This window comes from Protomyctophum parallelum, assembly GCF_964188405.1.
Source record: "Protomyctophum parallelum genome assembly, chromosome: 20".
Lineage (NCBI taxonomy): Eukaryota > Metazoa > Chordata > Actinopteri > Myctophiformes > Myctophidae > Protomyctophum > Protomyctophum parallelum.
In genome coordinates, this window is record NC_139718.1 from 13,483,780 (window position 1) to 13,500,821 (window position 17,042).

The 17,042-nt window shown below is 41.2% G+C and overlaps 2 protein-coding genes across 3 annotated transcripts in view; one reads left to right on the top strand and one right to left on the bottom strand.

Moving 5' to 3' along the window:
• LOC310878129 (inositol-tetrakisphosphate 1-kinase-like) overlaps positions 1 to 6,018 on the top strand; it is a 44,169-nt gene extending 38,151 nt beyond the window's left edge. For both annotated transcript variants that reach the window (XM_083792261.1, XM_083792262.1), the window contains 2 exons: positions 53 to 215; positions 2,902 to 6,018. In XM_083792261.1, coding sequence (XP_083648387.1) covers positions 53 to 215; positions 2,902 to 3,227 — 489 coding nt within the window. In that variant the 3' untranslated portion in view covers positions 3,228 to 6,018. The remainder of the gene's footprint in view (positions 1 to 52; positions 216 to 2,901) is intronic.
• A 2,050-nt stretch (positions 6,019 to 8,068) lies between these two features.
• On the bottom strand, positions 8,069 to 17,042 carry plk4 (polo-like kinase 4). Its single transcript, XM_083791911.1, has 15 exons — positions 16,863 to 17,042; positions 15,821 to 15,916; positions 15,294 to 15,389; positions 14,383 to 14,497; positions 12,952 to 13,921; positions 12,775 to 12,860; positions 12,209 to 12,534; positions 11,729 to 11,833; positions 11,533 to 11,635; positions 11,052 to 11,201; positions 9,954 to 10,182; positions 9,768 to 9,870; positions 9,528 to 9,665; positions 9,317 to 9,423; positions 8,069 to 8,429 (listed from the first exon to the last, which is right to left on the bottom strand). The coding sequence occupies exons 1-15, from the start codon at positions 16,890 to 16,892 to the stop codon at positions 8,315 to 8,317; spliced, it is 2,769 nt and encodes a 922-aa protein (XP_083648037.1). The 5' UTR covers positions 16,893 to 17,042; the 3' UTR covers positions 8,069 to 8,314.

A 17,042-nucleotide genomic window follows, 5' to 3' on the forward strand; every position in this document is an offset into this window, starting at 1 on the left:
CTCTGGCCTTGTAGTAACATATTTTCTGTGTGATATTGTGTCTTTGTTACAGAGGGAGAATGTGGAGGGGGTGTCTCAGCCACCCAATGATGATGTGATCAGAAAGCTGTCTAGGTGTTTACGGCAGTCACTGGGCGTGTCCCTGTTTGGCATAGATGTCATCATCAACAACCAGACGGGCCAGCATGCAGTCATTGACATCAACGCATTTCCTGGTAGGTGGGGTTACTCTGCCTCATGTGTGGCTTGTAATTCATTGACATTTGATGAGTTATTAGACAGACTATGGCGTGGCTGTGGAAAAAGGTAGCCATTTATAAGAGTGTCTGTCACTCAAGCTTTCCCGGGCCCAGCAGGGCAAATGTCTTTGTGTGTGTGTGTGTGTGTGTGTGTGTGTGTGTGTGTGTGTGTGCAGGTTTTTGATTTTGTTTCATAAATCAATGCTATTGAACACCCTTTGCGTCTCTCCGTTCACAAAATCACACCCGTGTGAAGTGAGGGCCCTGAGGGGCACTCATATCAGAGACGAAATGTTTTTATAATAGTATTTCTTTCCACCCTAAAACCAAGCGTTTAGGTTCTAAACACTTATTTGTAACACTCTTTAAACGTGTCGCAGTGTTTAGATTATAAGAGCATGTTTGTTTAAATGCCATGATTGCAGCACTGAGTCATCTGATAGGCTACTCCTTTTCATTGTGAACAAGTAGAGTACAGTACTGTACCCTACCTGGCAGGTGAAAACAAGATTAGCATTTGAATGCCTGATCTGCATGTGTACAAGTGGACAGGCAACGCGGCCCACCCGCCCCCGGGCGAGGTGTTAAGGTGCGTTCAGACTTGGATGGTTAGAGCTGCGCGATTACATACAAAGTCAATGCAAAGACGAGAATTGCGCGAACGGGTACGCCGCGACCTGGAGCGGTACAAACGGGACGAATCGACTAGGCGAATATACTCATATTCAGTACATATTCAGGTCTAATTCATCATGGGGGCTCGAGCCCCGCCGCCCCCACGGAGTCTTCGTCACTGACTCTTATCATCATACATCTCTTTCCGGCCAATCACAATTTGCGCCCTCACCTTCGTCTTCAATGTTTGTGTTTACACAAACACTCAAAACTAGTCATAGGTGGTGGTAGCAAAACAATGTTTGTTTTTACACAAACACTCAAAGCTGGCCATTCATTGTCAATGGCATTCATTGTCTGTATAAAAAATGAATAAAATCCGCACTTCCAGTCGAGTAAGAGCCTTTATTAATAATGATACAAACGCGTTTCGGCGCGCAGGCCTTGGTCAGTGTCAAAATTTGTCTGTGTTTACACAAACCCTCAAAGCTGGACATAGGGGCTAGAGTACTATTCACTAAATATTGAACCAATGAAAAGTATTAAAAATCACACTGTGAAGTGATAAGAGCGCCCTATCGTACAGTACATCATCATAAGTCATCACATTCCGTGCTCAGCCAATCAAATCATCACATTCCGTGGTACACACACACAGCTGGGCATAGGAGCATAGCGCCCCTCAAAAAGACAAAAAACTAAAACCTCTTAATAAAAGTACTTCAGAATTGTACTGAAGTACAGTACTTTAGTAAATGTACTTAGTTAGTAGTTACTTTGCAACACTTCATTTTAACAAGCCCTTGCTTCTTTGCTTGTTACTATGGTGACTTGGTTCTCAGGTTACAGTCATCTCCGGTGCCACCTGTAACCGAGACATAGCGAGGTGAAGCCCATTGTGTTAAGCCACCACCACCTCTCCTATGTACTTTGATATCGTTGCCGTCGACTGGAAACCTATGTCCAAAATGCAAACTTTTCAGGAAGTGGACAAAATAAGCTGGGTCCCAATTGATTGAATGTATTATTTAGTAATAATAACTTTTTTCAGGGCTTTACATTAAGGCTTGTCCTGTTGTCCGGCACAAGTAATACATCTTTGCATTCAAGTTTTACTCGTCCATTGAACAAGTGACTCTTGGTTTCTTGACGCTCCTAGCAGCCAACAATATTGTCTGACATTATTGTCTGGCTTTCCTAATAATGACCTTTCCAATATTGTTGTCCGCCATTCCATTTCAGGGAAACCGAACCTTGTGTTATTCTGTATTCCTTTACTTTCAAAGGGGAAAACTACCCTACGTCACTTATTTATTTGAAACGGCTACTGACCAGCAGGTTATTCTGCACAGATAGGATTAATCTATGGCTGTGTATTTGGAATACATGAAATGTAAGATCACAAACATTGTATGTCTGTACATGTATTCACCAAAACCAACTTACAGTTAGTGCTTCGGAGAAGTGACTTATGTACTTGTACTTGTCCGAAAAAAACGTTAATGTCAAGCCCTGCTTTATTTGTATAATAAACTTTAATGTATAGCACCTTTCATGACATGAAATGCAGCTCAAGGTGCTTTACAGAGCAATAAAGAAAAGCATAAAACATTAAAATAATAGCAAAAAAGGCAGTGAATCAGGAAAAACAGTGACAAATAACAGAATTACAAATCAACTAAAAGCACTAGTGAATTTGGCCAAATATGTATACTGACTGACTTAACTACTTTCACTTTATAGTTTTTTCAAATGTAGAAAGAATTGCCAATCTTACAATGTGTTGCATCGTGTGTACTGTAGGATGATGAAGCAGAGAATTCATTGACAGGGGGAAAAACAGAAGTTTAAATCTGGAGATACAAGGTTTCTGCCCAACATCAACAATATCCAGTGTGTGCTATCTTTTTTCCTGTGTGTTAAAGCATGTGCAGCAGTTGTATCTGGTTTGACGTAATGTAACCTTCTTCTGATCAGTGTTTGGATCTAATGTACTGCGCCTTTTGTGCAATCCAAATAAAATAATTGAAATGTGTGTCCTGCCTAGGTTACGAGGGCGTTCCCGAGTTCTTCAACGACCTACTGAACCACATCATCGGTGTACTTCAGACCCACAGCCCCGACCCTCCCACCAGTGACCAGCCTAAAGGCCTGGTGGTGGCCCCCAGCACCACGGTACCCAGCTCCAGCCCCCCTCCCCAGAGCTGCTGCAGCAGCGTTCTGGGGAAGGAAGCCGGCAGCAGCCCCTGGATCGTGGAGGGCGATGGGGGGCTAAAGGCACCCCGCCAGAGACTGGGCTGCAACTCGGCCATGTCCCCAAACTTCCAGCAACACTGTGTCTCCACGATAGCTACAAAGGCTTCGTCGCAGTGACCGACACCCGCCCTGTACCTACCCCCGAACAAAATCGGTTAAAATGGTGACGATGTTAATGAATAATCATAATAATTATGATATTAATGATAATAATATATCTGTAATCAAAAAAGCAAACCTTTTTCCTTTGTAGATATTGACGATGATGGTGACTGGGTGTTGGCTTCTTCTCTTTTTTGCCTTTTTTGTATTTTTCGTTCTGTCTAATAAGACTTACAGTACTGTAATGTGAACTCTTGGGAACTTTGCCTAATTGCTGATTTTATTTTGTATTTTTTCTCTCTGTGTGAATTCTCTGTAATGTAAGGGTCCACATTTGGTAGTTGAGGGAGAATGGCCATGTCAGTTCCTGATGATAGATGTGCCATTAGTTGTGCAATTATTCATCCTTCATACCACGTGCGCGCACACACAGGCATAATCACAATGCAATGGACCGCGCCAGTGATGTGTGTCTTTAGTCTGATCAATACCACTCACTCCTTTTTATACAACAAGCTAAGAGGGAGGAGATGTGAAGAAGAGACCGATTGTCTGAACACTTGAATACTCCTCAACTGGTCTGAAGCCACTCTGACACCATGCCGTGGTCCACTGGCTTGGATAGGGAGGATGGGATTCTATACATGAATCTCAAGCCCATTATCTGTGGGTTGAGTTCGTTCCAACAGAATACAAATCGGTTTACTTGTCCTGTGTGCCATGATCCAAGTGACTTTTTAAGTAAGGCTGTTTAATTAATGACGACCACCCAATATGGCTGATATGAACATTTGTCAACTGTGAAAAGATGACATCACTATGATCACGTGACCAAGTTGATATTTGAGTGTCTTTTAACCTATTTCTATTTTTTTTGCCTTTTTGGGAGTGTGTCACGTGCTGCAGGTGTTTTTAGCACTCGTACAAACAAACCCGTGTCCTCGATTAGATCAGAGTTTGAGGAGTTCCACTGCAGAGACAAGAATCACATTCCGTTTTGTGTACATGGGAGTTTATCAAATGAATTCCATGATCTCAGAATTCCACTGCTTATTGAGTTATGCCTCAGATGACTTCACTGGTTCTTATGTCACACCGATTCAAAACACTTGGGCATTTAAAAATTAATGAAGTGAAAATGACCTGATGAAACAGTGGTCAGTATTTTGTAACTTTCTCAACATGGAGGACAGCTTTTTTTTCTCTCCACATGTGTCCAAAAATGTAATTCTAGGCCTTAATGTCTTGTTTGAAAATGTAATTATTCCACTAAAATTAATGAACTATATAGGGGTATATTCAAGTAAATGATTATGAACCCTATTTCTTTTATTTTTAATTCATTTAATTTCTTGATTTAGGATTTTGTTCAGGCTTATTGACACTTGTCAAATCTAATTACCCACACTTTCCCACCAGTTATTAAGCAGGCCATAGTCCTCTCAGTGCATTCACCTCTAGCTTAATTATCTTGTCCTTATTCTGTTCAAGCTGCTGTATTCATGTCCATTACCATGTCACATGTGTAAATGATTGAGTGGGGGAGAGTAATCCCAAATCTTGCTCCCAATGTTCACTGTGAGATCTTTTTTTACTCCTATTTTGTTAATATCTTTGTCCTGACATCTACTAAGAGCAACTTTATTTTATTGAGATTTTATGGGGGGGGGGGGAGAATGTTTTTATATATAAAAGAAAGCAAGTGATGTTTTGAACAAACGGTGGATATTTATGGGAGGAATAGTGAAATGCTGGGTCCAGTCTGATGACTTCCTGAGTTGGGAACAATGAGCTCATATTATGGTTGATACTGCTGTCCCTCTAGTATCTAGTGGGAACAGAATGCCAACCTGCCAGAGAAAGCCTCAATGTTGGGTTAACTGAGTTCATGCTCTCGTAGGTAACCTAACACTGAGTGATTTGCTGTGAACTCTGTAAAACAGATTCATCTGACCCTGCTGCTGCTGATTCTCCGTTCAAGCTGTTTTTTTCTTCTTGCTATCAGCGTTAAGTGTCAGCTGGGAAGCTGAATTGACTAATAATCGTATCCACTTGCCTTGTGATGGTGAATAATAGTGTTGCAGCCATTTCACCCGCATTAATCTGGGTCGGCAGTTGGGTTTTTTTGCACATCAAGTGCTGCAGCGTCTGCTGTGATTTTTTTTGTAATATATATTTTTTTGTCTATAAACAAATTAAATGAGCATTCCTCATTTGGTACAAAAGCATATATAATGCTTACAATGTTAACTAGGACATTTTAATTTCCCATAACATGACAAGTGCTTGCACTGCAAAATGAGTGTTAACTTCTGAGTGTTCAATCTTGAATTAAATTAACACTCAGGATTGACTAACTACAACTCCCTTGAAGCAGCAGGGTTGGAAGAGCCTTTCAAATCCCTCTCCTCACCTAGGAAAAGGGACCAAGACGAGGGTACAGTATGTCCCTGTATAATATCAAAAGACTGATATCTAGTGTGTACATCACTATACTGTATGTCCTATGTTGTCTTCTTCATTGTGCTTAAATGGGAAATAAATGGTTAATCCTACCTTTGGTCATTTCTGCAACCCAGATGTCATTGTGCTCTCTGCTTCTACCTGAATGTTTACTGGGATATGTTATAGAACACGTCATGTGTATGTATATAATATATGCATAGGCCTACATCCGTAAGGTGTGTTGTTTTGTATCGGTTCTGTAAGGAAAAATTATAAATCCACAATGTGTGACTTTTTTTTTTTATTACATGGACAAACGAAAGGGGCAAAATAAACAATAATAAATCTCACTATTAATTCAGCTCTGTTTCCCTTGTATCTATTGTAAACAAGTGATGCTCTTTCCAAGTTTCCAGACTACTGAATACAGGAACCTGTAATGATTTTGAAGCATTTTCCTACATCTAAATTCTGAAGAGATGGAACTCCAAAATAAGTAACAGCAATATGCTGTACAAATACTACAACCCATTTTGGGCGGGAACCCGCCCAAATTTGGTGTTAGCATTGTGTTATGCTTTAGCTATTGAAAAATAGCAGATCTACAAGCTCATAAGCGCGCGCTACGAGCTTGTAGGTCTGCTGTTTTTGAAAAATCGAAGAACGACTGACATAGAAACATAGCTTTTTCAGAAAACTGTCAGGATGTAGAAAACATTTTTAGAATCTGATCTCAGGTCAAAATGGGTTAAAACCGACAATCCACTCACCTGCTGTCACTCCCTCTCTAGCCCTAATCACACCTGCCCTCACCCACTTCTCAATCAGTGGCCTGCTATATACTGCCTGAGTGCCTGTCCCATCAGTTATTTGTTTGACAGCAGCAGAAACCCTCTGTCCTGGAGTCTCAGAATCAAGCCATTGTGTGGATGAAGTGAGTTCAGTTCAATGTTTCATGATTGCTCAAGTGAATTGCACATCGAGTGGCAAATTAGCAACATGCAAAGTGAGTTTAACATTGTTTAATGCAATCAGTTAGGACTTTTCTGTTTGGATGTTGGGTTGTCAAGGCCAGAAAGTATTTTTTTTTGCCACTCAGTAGGCATTCCTGCATAACTTCCAGGTTTGATGATGATGTCACGCGCATTCCCTCTATAGCGGATGTTTGGTGAATGTTATCTGGTGAATTGTTATAAATAGCTTGCTATAATGTATTTAGTGGTAGCTACCCACCCACACCTTGAGTGCTAAGTTTGTATTGGGCCTAATTGTTCAATGTGATGTCGTTCATGTTGAATTGTATGATAATGTTTCTCTTTTTTTTTAGTAAAAACCATAACGTGAAGCCTCACCATCTCCTTGCTCATATACCAAAATGCTCATGTGCAACAGAACATTAAAGGCTTTAACATAACTTCATTTTGTTGAATATCCTGTGAACCAGTCTTAAACCTAGAACTCTACCTAACAAGTCAAGTACACAACTGTCAAAAAGGACAAGGATTCGGGCATTAGTAATCATCACTTTTTTTTCTTTCTTTAGGGGCGCTAGCTTTAGGGGCGTCCAGCTTTGAGGATGTGTGTAAACACAAATATTGTCCTAACACAAACATTAAATGCCATTGAAAATGAATGGCCATTTTTGAGTGTTTGTGTAAACACAAACATATGTAAACACCGGGATGAGATGTGATTTCTTTGAGGGGCGCTAGCCTACAGCTATTGTCCTCACACGTCTCAATATTTGCCATTAATGTCAACGAAGTCCACACCAGAGAAAGTTCAACAAATCATGTGCAACCCAGATTCGGCACAAACAAGGTTATACATTTATTTTTGCTCCAATGCCACCAAAATGTGGAACGCCCTACCAACAGCCATTAAGACATGTGAATCCCTTGACTCCTTCAAAACCACTCAAAGTGCACCTACAGATGGCCGCAATTCGAAACTGGCCCCTGTAAAGTCTGAGTCCTGACCATTACTGTGTTTTTTCCTTTTACTTCCTGATATACTGTGTGTGTGTGTGTGTATATAATCTGTATATTCGTACATCTCTAAATGTTCTGCTGAATTGAAAATGGTGGACCTTGTTAAACGAGTGTAATGCTTAACCATGGTGTCGTCCACAGTAAGTTTTTGTATAGAGTTGTGCTTTCGTTTGAATCGTTAATAAATTCAATCAATGGCATTGAATATTTAAAGTTCTGAATAACAGTTGGTGCTTTAAGTATCGTTGGCCTTCTTTATGAATACTCTGTATTGAAGCCATAAAGATGCACTAAATCCTTTAATGATTTCCTTCTACAAAACAAAAATAAATGAATACTTGTGAATATCAAGTGCTAAGAGAAGACAGCAGAACAAATTGCAGCAATTTTCAATGCAGGCTGCAGATGTTTATTGCCTCATCTTTTATGCATCTCACATTTCATAGAGACAGACAGAAACTCGCAGTAAAAAAATAACTGAAGACAACTTTTCTACATTGACCAACAACTATACAAAATAAGTACATAATAAAATATATCTTTTCATTATTTTAGTCTTCTGTACATGTAAAAAAAGAGACACTATTTACAAGGACACTGGATGAAAGAAACAATTATGATTCCTATAATGCTACTTTCGGTTCTCTGCCAGGCAACTAGAAAGTGTTAGTGGGGTTGTTGGAGGTGATGCGTTGCTGAACTGGTCAACAGCCCCAAAATGGTGGAGAGACAGTGCAGTTTCTCCTTCACATGCTCTGGAAACTTCTCATTGTCCTTATACCTGTAGGGAGACAGGTACATCTGTGTTAGCATTTGGCAAATCATAGAAAAGAATACCAGCACTCAGGTTATATCCAATAGGATATCTTTTTATTCCCCCCCCAGCAGCAAACGACAAACTGACGTTTCGGCCCGGAGGCCTTCCTCAGCGTGAATCTGATAAAGGGGACCTGGGTGCCACGCACAAAACTGCTCGAGTGCACCATCTCTCTCATATTATTCATAATATTACATAAATACACGATTAACACATTACAAGTTTATTTTTTAAGACACCTCGTTAGCCCTATCACTAGAAAGTAACTAACCCTGTGCAGAATGCAGATCTCTAAGACCCCTATATAAAGAGACTCAGATTTGTTTTATATAAAAGATAAAGATCTGACGTGAGTGGTGCTGTACTGTACTTGTGCTGTACATACTGTACTGTACTAGCCCTACTCCCTGGCCTGTCTCTGTGTGTTAGGCTGTGCAACAGTGACACTTGGTGGTGAACAAACGCTATGACGCAGTCTGCTCTCAGTAAAGAGCCTCTCACACTTTTGGCATGTTTCTGTGCAAAAATGGGAGGCTTCTTAAACACATGGCCCACACTAGGATCACTAGACATTTGCATTTGGCAAATAACAGCAAACAACCACCATGCATGATGCAAAGATGTGGCAATAACAGAGAGAGGGAGAACCCCAGTGAAGGTGCTATGTATATAGTCTACACACACTCGTTTATAAACTATGGTTGTTTACTAGTTGTCTTACTCAGATTATATCTTCACTATATATGTTGGAGTGGTGGGATTTGCGTAATTTCATTGCAAATACATATATGGGCATGTGACAAAGTATTTTAATCTTTGAAGCCAAGCCAGAGGACTGCTGTCTTTGTTACCTGGTGGTATGTCCTTCTGGGGACGTGTAGATGATGCAGGACACCCCAGACTGCACCACCAGCTGAGAACCATCATTGAATTGCACCCACACCTCTCCACTGGTCAACTGTATGAACAAAACAGAAGTACATTTTACATTAAAACTTTGATGCCAAAAATAATATTAAGGGTGATCATAATGGGTTTGAGGGTATTCTGGGCAACATTTACCTGCGAGGCCCAACCAATGTTGGGCACAAACACTGATTTGACCACTTTGCCCGCACTGGACACCAAGTCTTGCTTCACTGCGGAGCATTTCTTATTAAGGCTGACTGAGGTCATGTCAGACCCATCGTAGGAGATCATCTGGTGATTCAAGATAAAATATATATTATGTACAGAAACAGTGCATATCATTAAATATGCACATGCATGCTTCCTGCAGTGTTAAGATTATGGGACACTCACCGATGGAGTGATAGAAGGAGGCTTTGGCGGTGAGACAACCTCAGCAGGTGGCGGTTGGGATGGCGACGATGACCGGCAAGGGGAGTCAGCATTGGCAGGTCGCCTACAATCACATGACTAAGATGAGCCACACATCAAGGATTAACTGGAGAAACGGTCATGAAATCAATTGATTCTCCTCCTCACCTGCCAATAGTGATGGGGAAAAATGGAGTGTTTCTGGCACTCCGCTGCTCTTCTGCGCTGATAGCCACCTCCAGAGACAGACACATGCCATGTGCCTCGTCTGACAGCTCCACGTATAACCTGCTGTCTGGACTCAGGCAGCTCAACCCTGCCTCGCCCTTTACTGTGCACGACTTCCCACTCTTCTCAACCACTCGGATCAGCTCCGACGTCTTGTGTATCTTTGCTCCTATTGCAGAGAGCAACCATGATGGTCATTTAATGTTTGTGGAATAGTATGCAAGAAAAAAAGAATGTCCCACTGTTAACATATTGTCATATACACTTCTATATAATTTTTATCCCACGATTTTGTAACCCATTTTTCACCCCTGTGTCAATTATCTAATGTGATCCTGGGCTCTACACACCCTCCACCAACCTGGGGAGAGCAACGGACTTGAACTCATGCTTCCTTCATGCCTGAGTGTCCAAGTTGCTCCTTTACACCTGACAGGGGGGAGTTTCCCTGGTTGGACGTAGCGCGTGGAAGGAACACGTTATTCCAACCAGTTCCATTCCTCCCCATCAGGCGCCCCGGCTGGCCAGGGGGAGGCAGTTTAGAGACCAGGATTACTGCATGTTTTTGTGAGGGTACCTACCCTAGGGGACACGGGGAGAACATGCAAACTCCACACAGAAAGGCCCTTTCGCCAACACCGCCTCGGGTATGGGCACTGATGACGCGGAGGAGGAAACACGCCGCCAGCACCCACAGCGCCCCGAGCGGGAATCAAACCCAGGACCTTCTAGCTGTGAGGCGACAGCACTACCAACTGTGCCACCGTGCCCCTTTCATATACACTTCTGACCAGGCAATCCATTTCCCTGATGTGATTTATATTTTGACAGTATAAAAGTATTAGAATTTTATATTGTATCTTTCAACAATGTAAAGGAATAAGTAAAATAAACGAGTAAATCATGAAGGTAGTGGTACGCTATTGTGTACATTTATTTCCCTGTGTAAAAATACTGACATACATCAAATATGGGTTTATCTAGTCCGTAGAAATTGTGCCAGAACTTTAAAGCATCCTCCTTCTGCTTGTGACTCACCATCATAAAAGCAAACTTCCAGGTCTGCATCAGGAGAGTTCTCCATCAGCATGCATTTGGCATACTTGGTGTAAAGGGTCACTTTGGGAGTCTTGGATTTCACAAGCTGCACAAACTTGGAGGCATACTGGTACTTCTTCCAATACTTTTCTAGAGGAAACAAACCGAAGACAAAAATATAAACTATTAGGATTAATGTTGTAATCTTCCATCAACAGATATACTGTCTGGTGTGATGCATCAGTATAGGCATCTTCAACAGTCTATTGCTGCTATGATATACGTTTACACAATTACTTTCATTGTCGTTCACACCACTAGCTAATTTAAAACAAATAAATCTGAAAAGATAATTAATAATTATTATTATGCTAGCCAGTAGGCTAAGTAATATCTGTTTCTCACAGTTACAAACAGAAGTTCACAAAGATTGGTAATTGAATGAACAGAATTATTGTTTACAGAATGAAACCATCTGTACCTGGCAGGTCCTCATAGCTGCAAATGAAGATCTCTTCAGGGGGAGCAGGAGGCCTGTCCAGCACAGGAAACCCCTTTCCATCATTAGGATGGTATATTGTCACCTACAAGATAAATAAAAAGGGTCTTGTTGATTAAAAATCTGCTATAAATATATGATGCTATCCCACAAACGTGTGGCTGTTGCTGAAACTCACCATTGAACCATCACAGGAAATTCGAAGGACTTCTTTCACCCTCTCTTGACTGCCCGGTCCCCTTAACAGCTCCATGCACACTTCACCTGTATCAACAATGCTCACCTGAAGACAAACACCAGAACGTTAAACAAAACGGAATTGATCAAATTGAGAATTTGTATTTTTTCTATATCCTTTTTTTTTTTACGCAATGGCAAAAATAGCAAATATAGCCGATCTACAAGCTCACAACACATGCAAGCATTTTGAGCTTATAGATCAGCTATTTTCACACAACACGGTTGTACAAAGAAATATATAAAATAGGGCTTAAGCCATAAGTGGATTTAGTCGATTATTTAAAAATATATTTAGAATGTTTTTGTGTCGATTCATTGGTATATAAAATTAGCTAAAACAAACATGGTTCTCGATTATTCTGAAAAGTCATCGATAGAAAATACAAAAATAGTCGACAGTTGCAGCCCTCGATCTTACCACGGCATTTTTGGTCTTCTGTCTGATAGGTTTCAGTCTGGAGGCACACAACGGTGGGATCACATCTCGAAGAGATTTCTTCTCCTTCTTCTGGAACTCTGCTACAGGTATACTATTCTCCCTGTAGGAGTCAGGGTTATGCGGCTGGGGGAAATGGTGCGGGTGGTGCTGGTTGTGGTGAGGATTGGCCCCCTGGCCTGGCGGCTTGTCCGTCCAGGAGTTGTGCACACCAAGAGGCTCCCTGCCACTGTGGAGACTCCCGCTGTTGCTATGGAAACTCCCACTGCTGCTGTGAGCACTGTGGTCTGTGGGCCTCGAGCCAGAACCTGAGGAAGGGGTGGAAATGTTGGTTCTGATTCTGAACTCTAGCAAAAAAGGAAATCTGCATGACAGAAAATGCAGCAGGGGTGCAAGAGGAGAAAAAGAATAATCACAGTATATCAAAGTAAAAGCTCAATGAATTTAATCTAAATTATGCTATAATACAAGGCGTTTGCTTTGCATAGATGATGCTTTAATTTCTCTAATACTGAATAAATAGCTAAAGATTAAAAAACAGACTTTACCTTCTTTACTGAACCAGTTTGAAGCACCATTCGAGTCTTGGAACTGAATGCAGGGCGGATGTAAAGGCTGTGTGGAACAACCAGAACTGAAAATACAAGAAAATGAAAGGTTACTACGTCTGAAAACTAAAGTAATCTTTGGGAAATGTTTACAAAAATAAAAGGACAGCATCTCACTTAGCGGGCTGTTTGCTGGGGGGTGATGGGAGCCTATCGTGCTCAGAAAAAGGGTGTGGATTGGAAGTCATGGAGAAGGCCTGCCTTTCGGTGCTGAAGAGAGTCTCCTCTGAGCGATACCTTCCCAGGTGGGTGTAACCCATCCCCTGTCCTGCTTCCTTAGAGCTGGAGCGGTCTGAGGAGTGAGCCCTCCTGAGGTAGCGAGAGTGGGGCTGTCCGCTCTCTCCGATGTGTTGGGTCCTGCCCTCTCGAGGAGCTCTGTTTGTGTGCTGCTGCCAGTGATCTCCGTCCTCAAAACAGGCACTGCTCGGCTGGCGAGGCGCAGCCGGAAGGGGCATCATGCGGTTGGGGAGGGTGATTCCTATCATGTTCTTTGTTCTCCTTTGCAGCCGATTGCTGCTGCTGCCTGAGGTAGAGGAGGTGCAGCCTGTGGAGATGGTGGCGATGCCACTGTCCATGGAGCCTGTATCCTCCAGTCTAAGCTCCTTAGTCCTGGCCAGCAGGCTATGAGTCATGAAGGGGTGGTCTAGCAGTGCAGACAGACTGGGCCGATGGGAAGGGATCTTCTGTAGGAGCTGGTAGATGAGATCCTGAGCTTCTACAGACACGTGTCTGGGCATATCGTACTCCCCAAGAACCACTTTGTTAAGTGTGTTTTTGACCGTGTCCCTCTCAAAAGGAGGCCGACCCATCAGGAAAGCATAGAACATGCAGCCCAGGGACCAGACGTCACATTCCAGACCGTGGGCGCTGCGGGTAGCCACCTCTGGGGAGATGTAGTTGGGTGTTCCGCACATGGTGAAGTGTTTTTCAGTCGGAAGCTTGAGCTGAGTGGCCAAACCAAAGTCAGCGATCTTAAGGTTCATGTTGCTTGTCAGGAGAAGGTTCGATAGAGTCAGATCCCGGTGCATAATGCCATGAGTATGCAAGTACAGCATACCTTTCACTATCTGCTGCATGAAATGCCTTGCTGTGGAACAAAAACACAACAAATCTTAAAGGACCGTACATGCAGCAGGCTACACCAGGGAACAAACAAGTTATTGTAACATTAAATTGTTATTATTAGTTATAATTGTTATTGTTTAATACAATATATGTATACACAGTTAGCTAAATATTGCGTTTATACTATATATACAGTATATATAGTTGTGATACAGTATTGTTTTCAATTTGATGCTTTATTTGTTGTGTTCCATATGGTAAGGACTCACATTAGGAGGATCGCCACCTGGCAAAGTGTCAATCACCTTTAGTTTTTTGGTGGCCACTCCTGCACATTACCTTCTAGGTATAAGGCGACAGCGCTACCAACTGCGCCACCGTGCCCCCTTCATATTTTGTTTATGTGCAATAAGAATAGTTGACATACAGTCAAGTCAACTAGTAACAACTAAAAGTTAATGTCAAATTCCACGGCTGACTGACCTTCATCCTCAGAAAAAGGCCTCTTCATGTCTTTCAGGTACTTGCTCATTTCTCCATTATGGCACATCTCCAACACCAAATATACATAATTACTATCTTCAAAGTAGTTGTAAAGCTTCAGGGAGAGAAAAGACCACATGTTACAATACATATTAATGATGATAAAGTTATCAAAAGCAGATGAAGGAAGAAAAAAAACAGTATATATATATAACAGTATACAAGACACATAACTTAAGACAAGGCCGCAGGCAATGGCCCTGTAATATCAATGTGATTACAGTGTACACAGTGATCCATGGCTGACAGCGTGTCAGATATCCGCTTTGTGTTCTGTTCTGCACCAATATCATCATTTTTATTGAAATATCAGAAATTGGGGCAAAAAAATATTTTGGTCGAGTTTCCCTCGCTCTATGCAACAAGGCATAAATTAGGCATATGTGCTCCTCACAGCATCTGGTGCTGTTGAATGGGAGTAGTCCACTGAGATGATATATATAATATATAATACTGTTATTGGTGCAAGAGTGGGACATTTGTGCTTTACAACCTGCTGGTGCTGATTAATTGAAAGAGACCAGCTTGATTAGTTTCTTATTTATATTCATTATTATTTTTACAGGGAAAAAAACCTTTGAGGAACTGTTTTGTCATGTTTTATTTATAACTCAGTTTATAAGAAATCCTGTTAAGTGGGAGCTAAATAATTATAATGTTGCATTATAATGTCGATCCCTACATTTCACAGGTAAATAAATAACAAAATGTAGCTTTACAGGGAAGAAAAGAAGCCATTTATGTCAGAATCTTAATGGTAAAGGCGTAGAACGTCAACAACAGAATGAATAAAATAAACATAGGAGTTCATTATTATTAATTCAATATTAATGATGTCCAAACAACTTTACCTCCAGTATTGATGGGTGTTTCAATCTACACTGTATTTCCACTTCGTTAGTCACACGCTGGACCATGCCAGATTTCTGCATAGCTTTTTTGTCAATCTGCAAGTACAAAAGAGGTCATTATACACCTGACCTGCCTCTATGTACAGGCTGTGTGACATCACATGGTGTCTGATTTAGCTCTGTGGTTGATAGTCAGTCTGTTACCCTTACCCACAAAGACAATGTGAATTTCTCAAGTAGTCTAATCTTTGGGGAGTCAGTCCCACAAGACCCTCATGGGAGGGAGCAATCTAATAATGCCAACAACATTCTGAGCACCAGTTGCACTCCAGCTCTTGATGGTTATACAGTAGCAATTGAACAAATTACAGACTTACTAAATTTTCTGAAATTAATCTTAATGAATCTTTGTAGATATTAAGGCAAGCATCAAATCTCTGCTTTTGGTTAGTACAAGAATTTCACCACGTATACAAGCCATGAAATGAATACATTGACGATAAAATATTTGTATAAGGTATTCTTACCGTTTTGATTGCAACTTCCAAACCGGTGTTCACTGATTTTGCCCGGTAAACACAAGCAAAGGATCCCTTACCAAGCAAGTTAAGGACCTTAAAATCCTAAGAGAATAAAATAAAAATAAAACATTAACATTTAAGTCCAAAATACATTTATATAGACAAATAATTGTTATTATGGGAAACAGACAACTTCTACATTTCAGCATTGCTTCCTTTGATAGAAATAAGCAGAGGACTGTAAAGAACTATACCTCAATCCTCAGAGCATCTGCATGAGATAGAATGTTGTCCCCATCATTACTAACTGAGTTTTTAGTCCCGATGTTATTATGAAGGAAATATTGAATAACTTCATCAATCAAAGTCCCTGCTGTCTGCGACATGTTGGTGGTGGCAGGACCAGACACCTTCTAAAGTTAACGTTTCAACAGAGGTGGGCTCGTGAACCCTTCAAAAAGTACACATAAGGGACTATAAAAAATAACACTCCCACAATAACGTTAACTGCCAAACAAGCCATCTCCACCTGACGCTGTCATCTGGCCAACCACAAACCTCTCATTATCCCGGTTCCATTCCCGCTGATGAGGACAACAGACAGACCGTTTCTAAGCAGCTAGAAGTGAGTGATGCCAGTCTCCAGAGGGCGGGTCTGTCTGGGGGGCTTTCAGCCAGGCAAAACAATCCTCGCGCAGGGCGATTCAATAATTACTAACACTATGGGTTTACTAACTCTATCGGTTTACCTTACTGCGTAGTTAAAATGTCACGTTTATAAGCCATTGTGTCAGCAATCTGCCAATGCAGACCCTTACGAGTGCATTTGGTTCCATTTCTCACACTCTGGGGGGTAACAAATGCATCATAAATTAGGATTCCAAGATGATAATTAATAATACATCATAGAAAAGGAAAATAACTAAAAATGAAAAGCACCTAAAACGTTTAACCATTTTTAATATTTTAGCACTGTTGTAGTTGTAGTATAACTTATAACGGCTGCTATTCGAATGCTAACTGATTAGCATTAGGGTTTAACACCCACCTCGATTTTATCGCCGATTGAAGCGCTCATCTTGTCCGATGTTGGTCGAACCAACGGGTCCGCTTCTGTAAATGTATATCATCCAACCGCATGTGCATAGATCTTCGTTGTAGAAACCCTCAATTAATCAATCATATTCTTTTATTCCCCTCCAAAACTTTGGAAGTACTTCCATTTTGA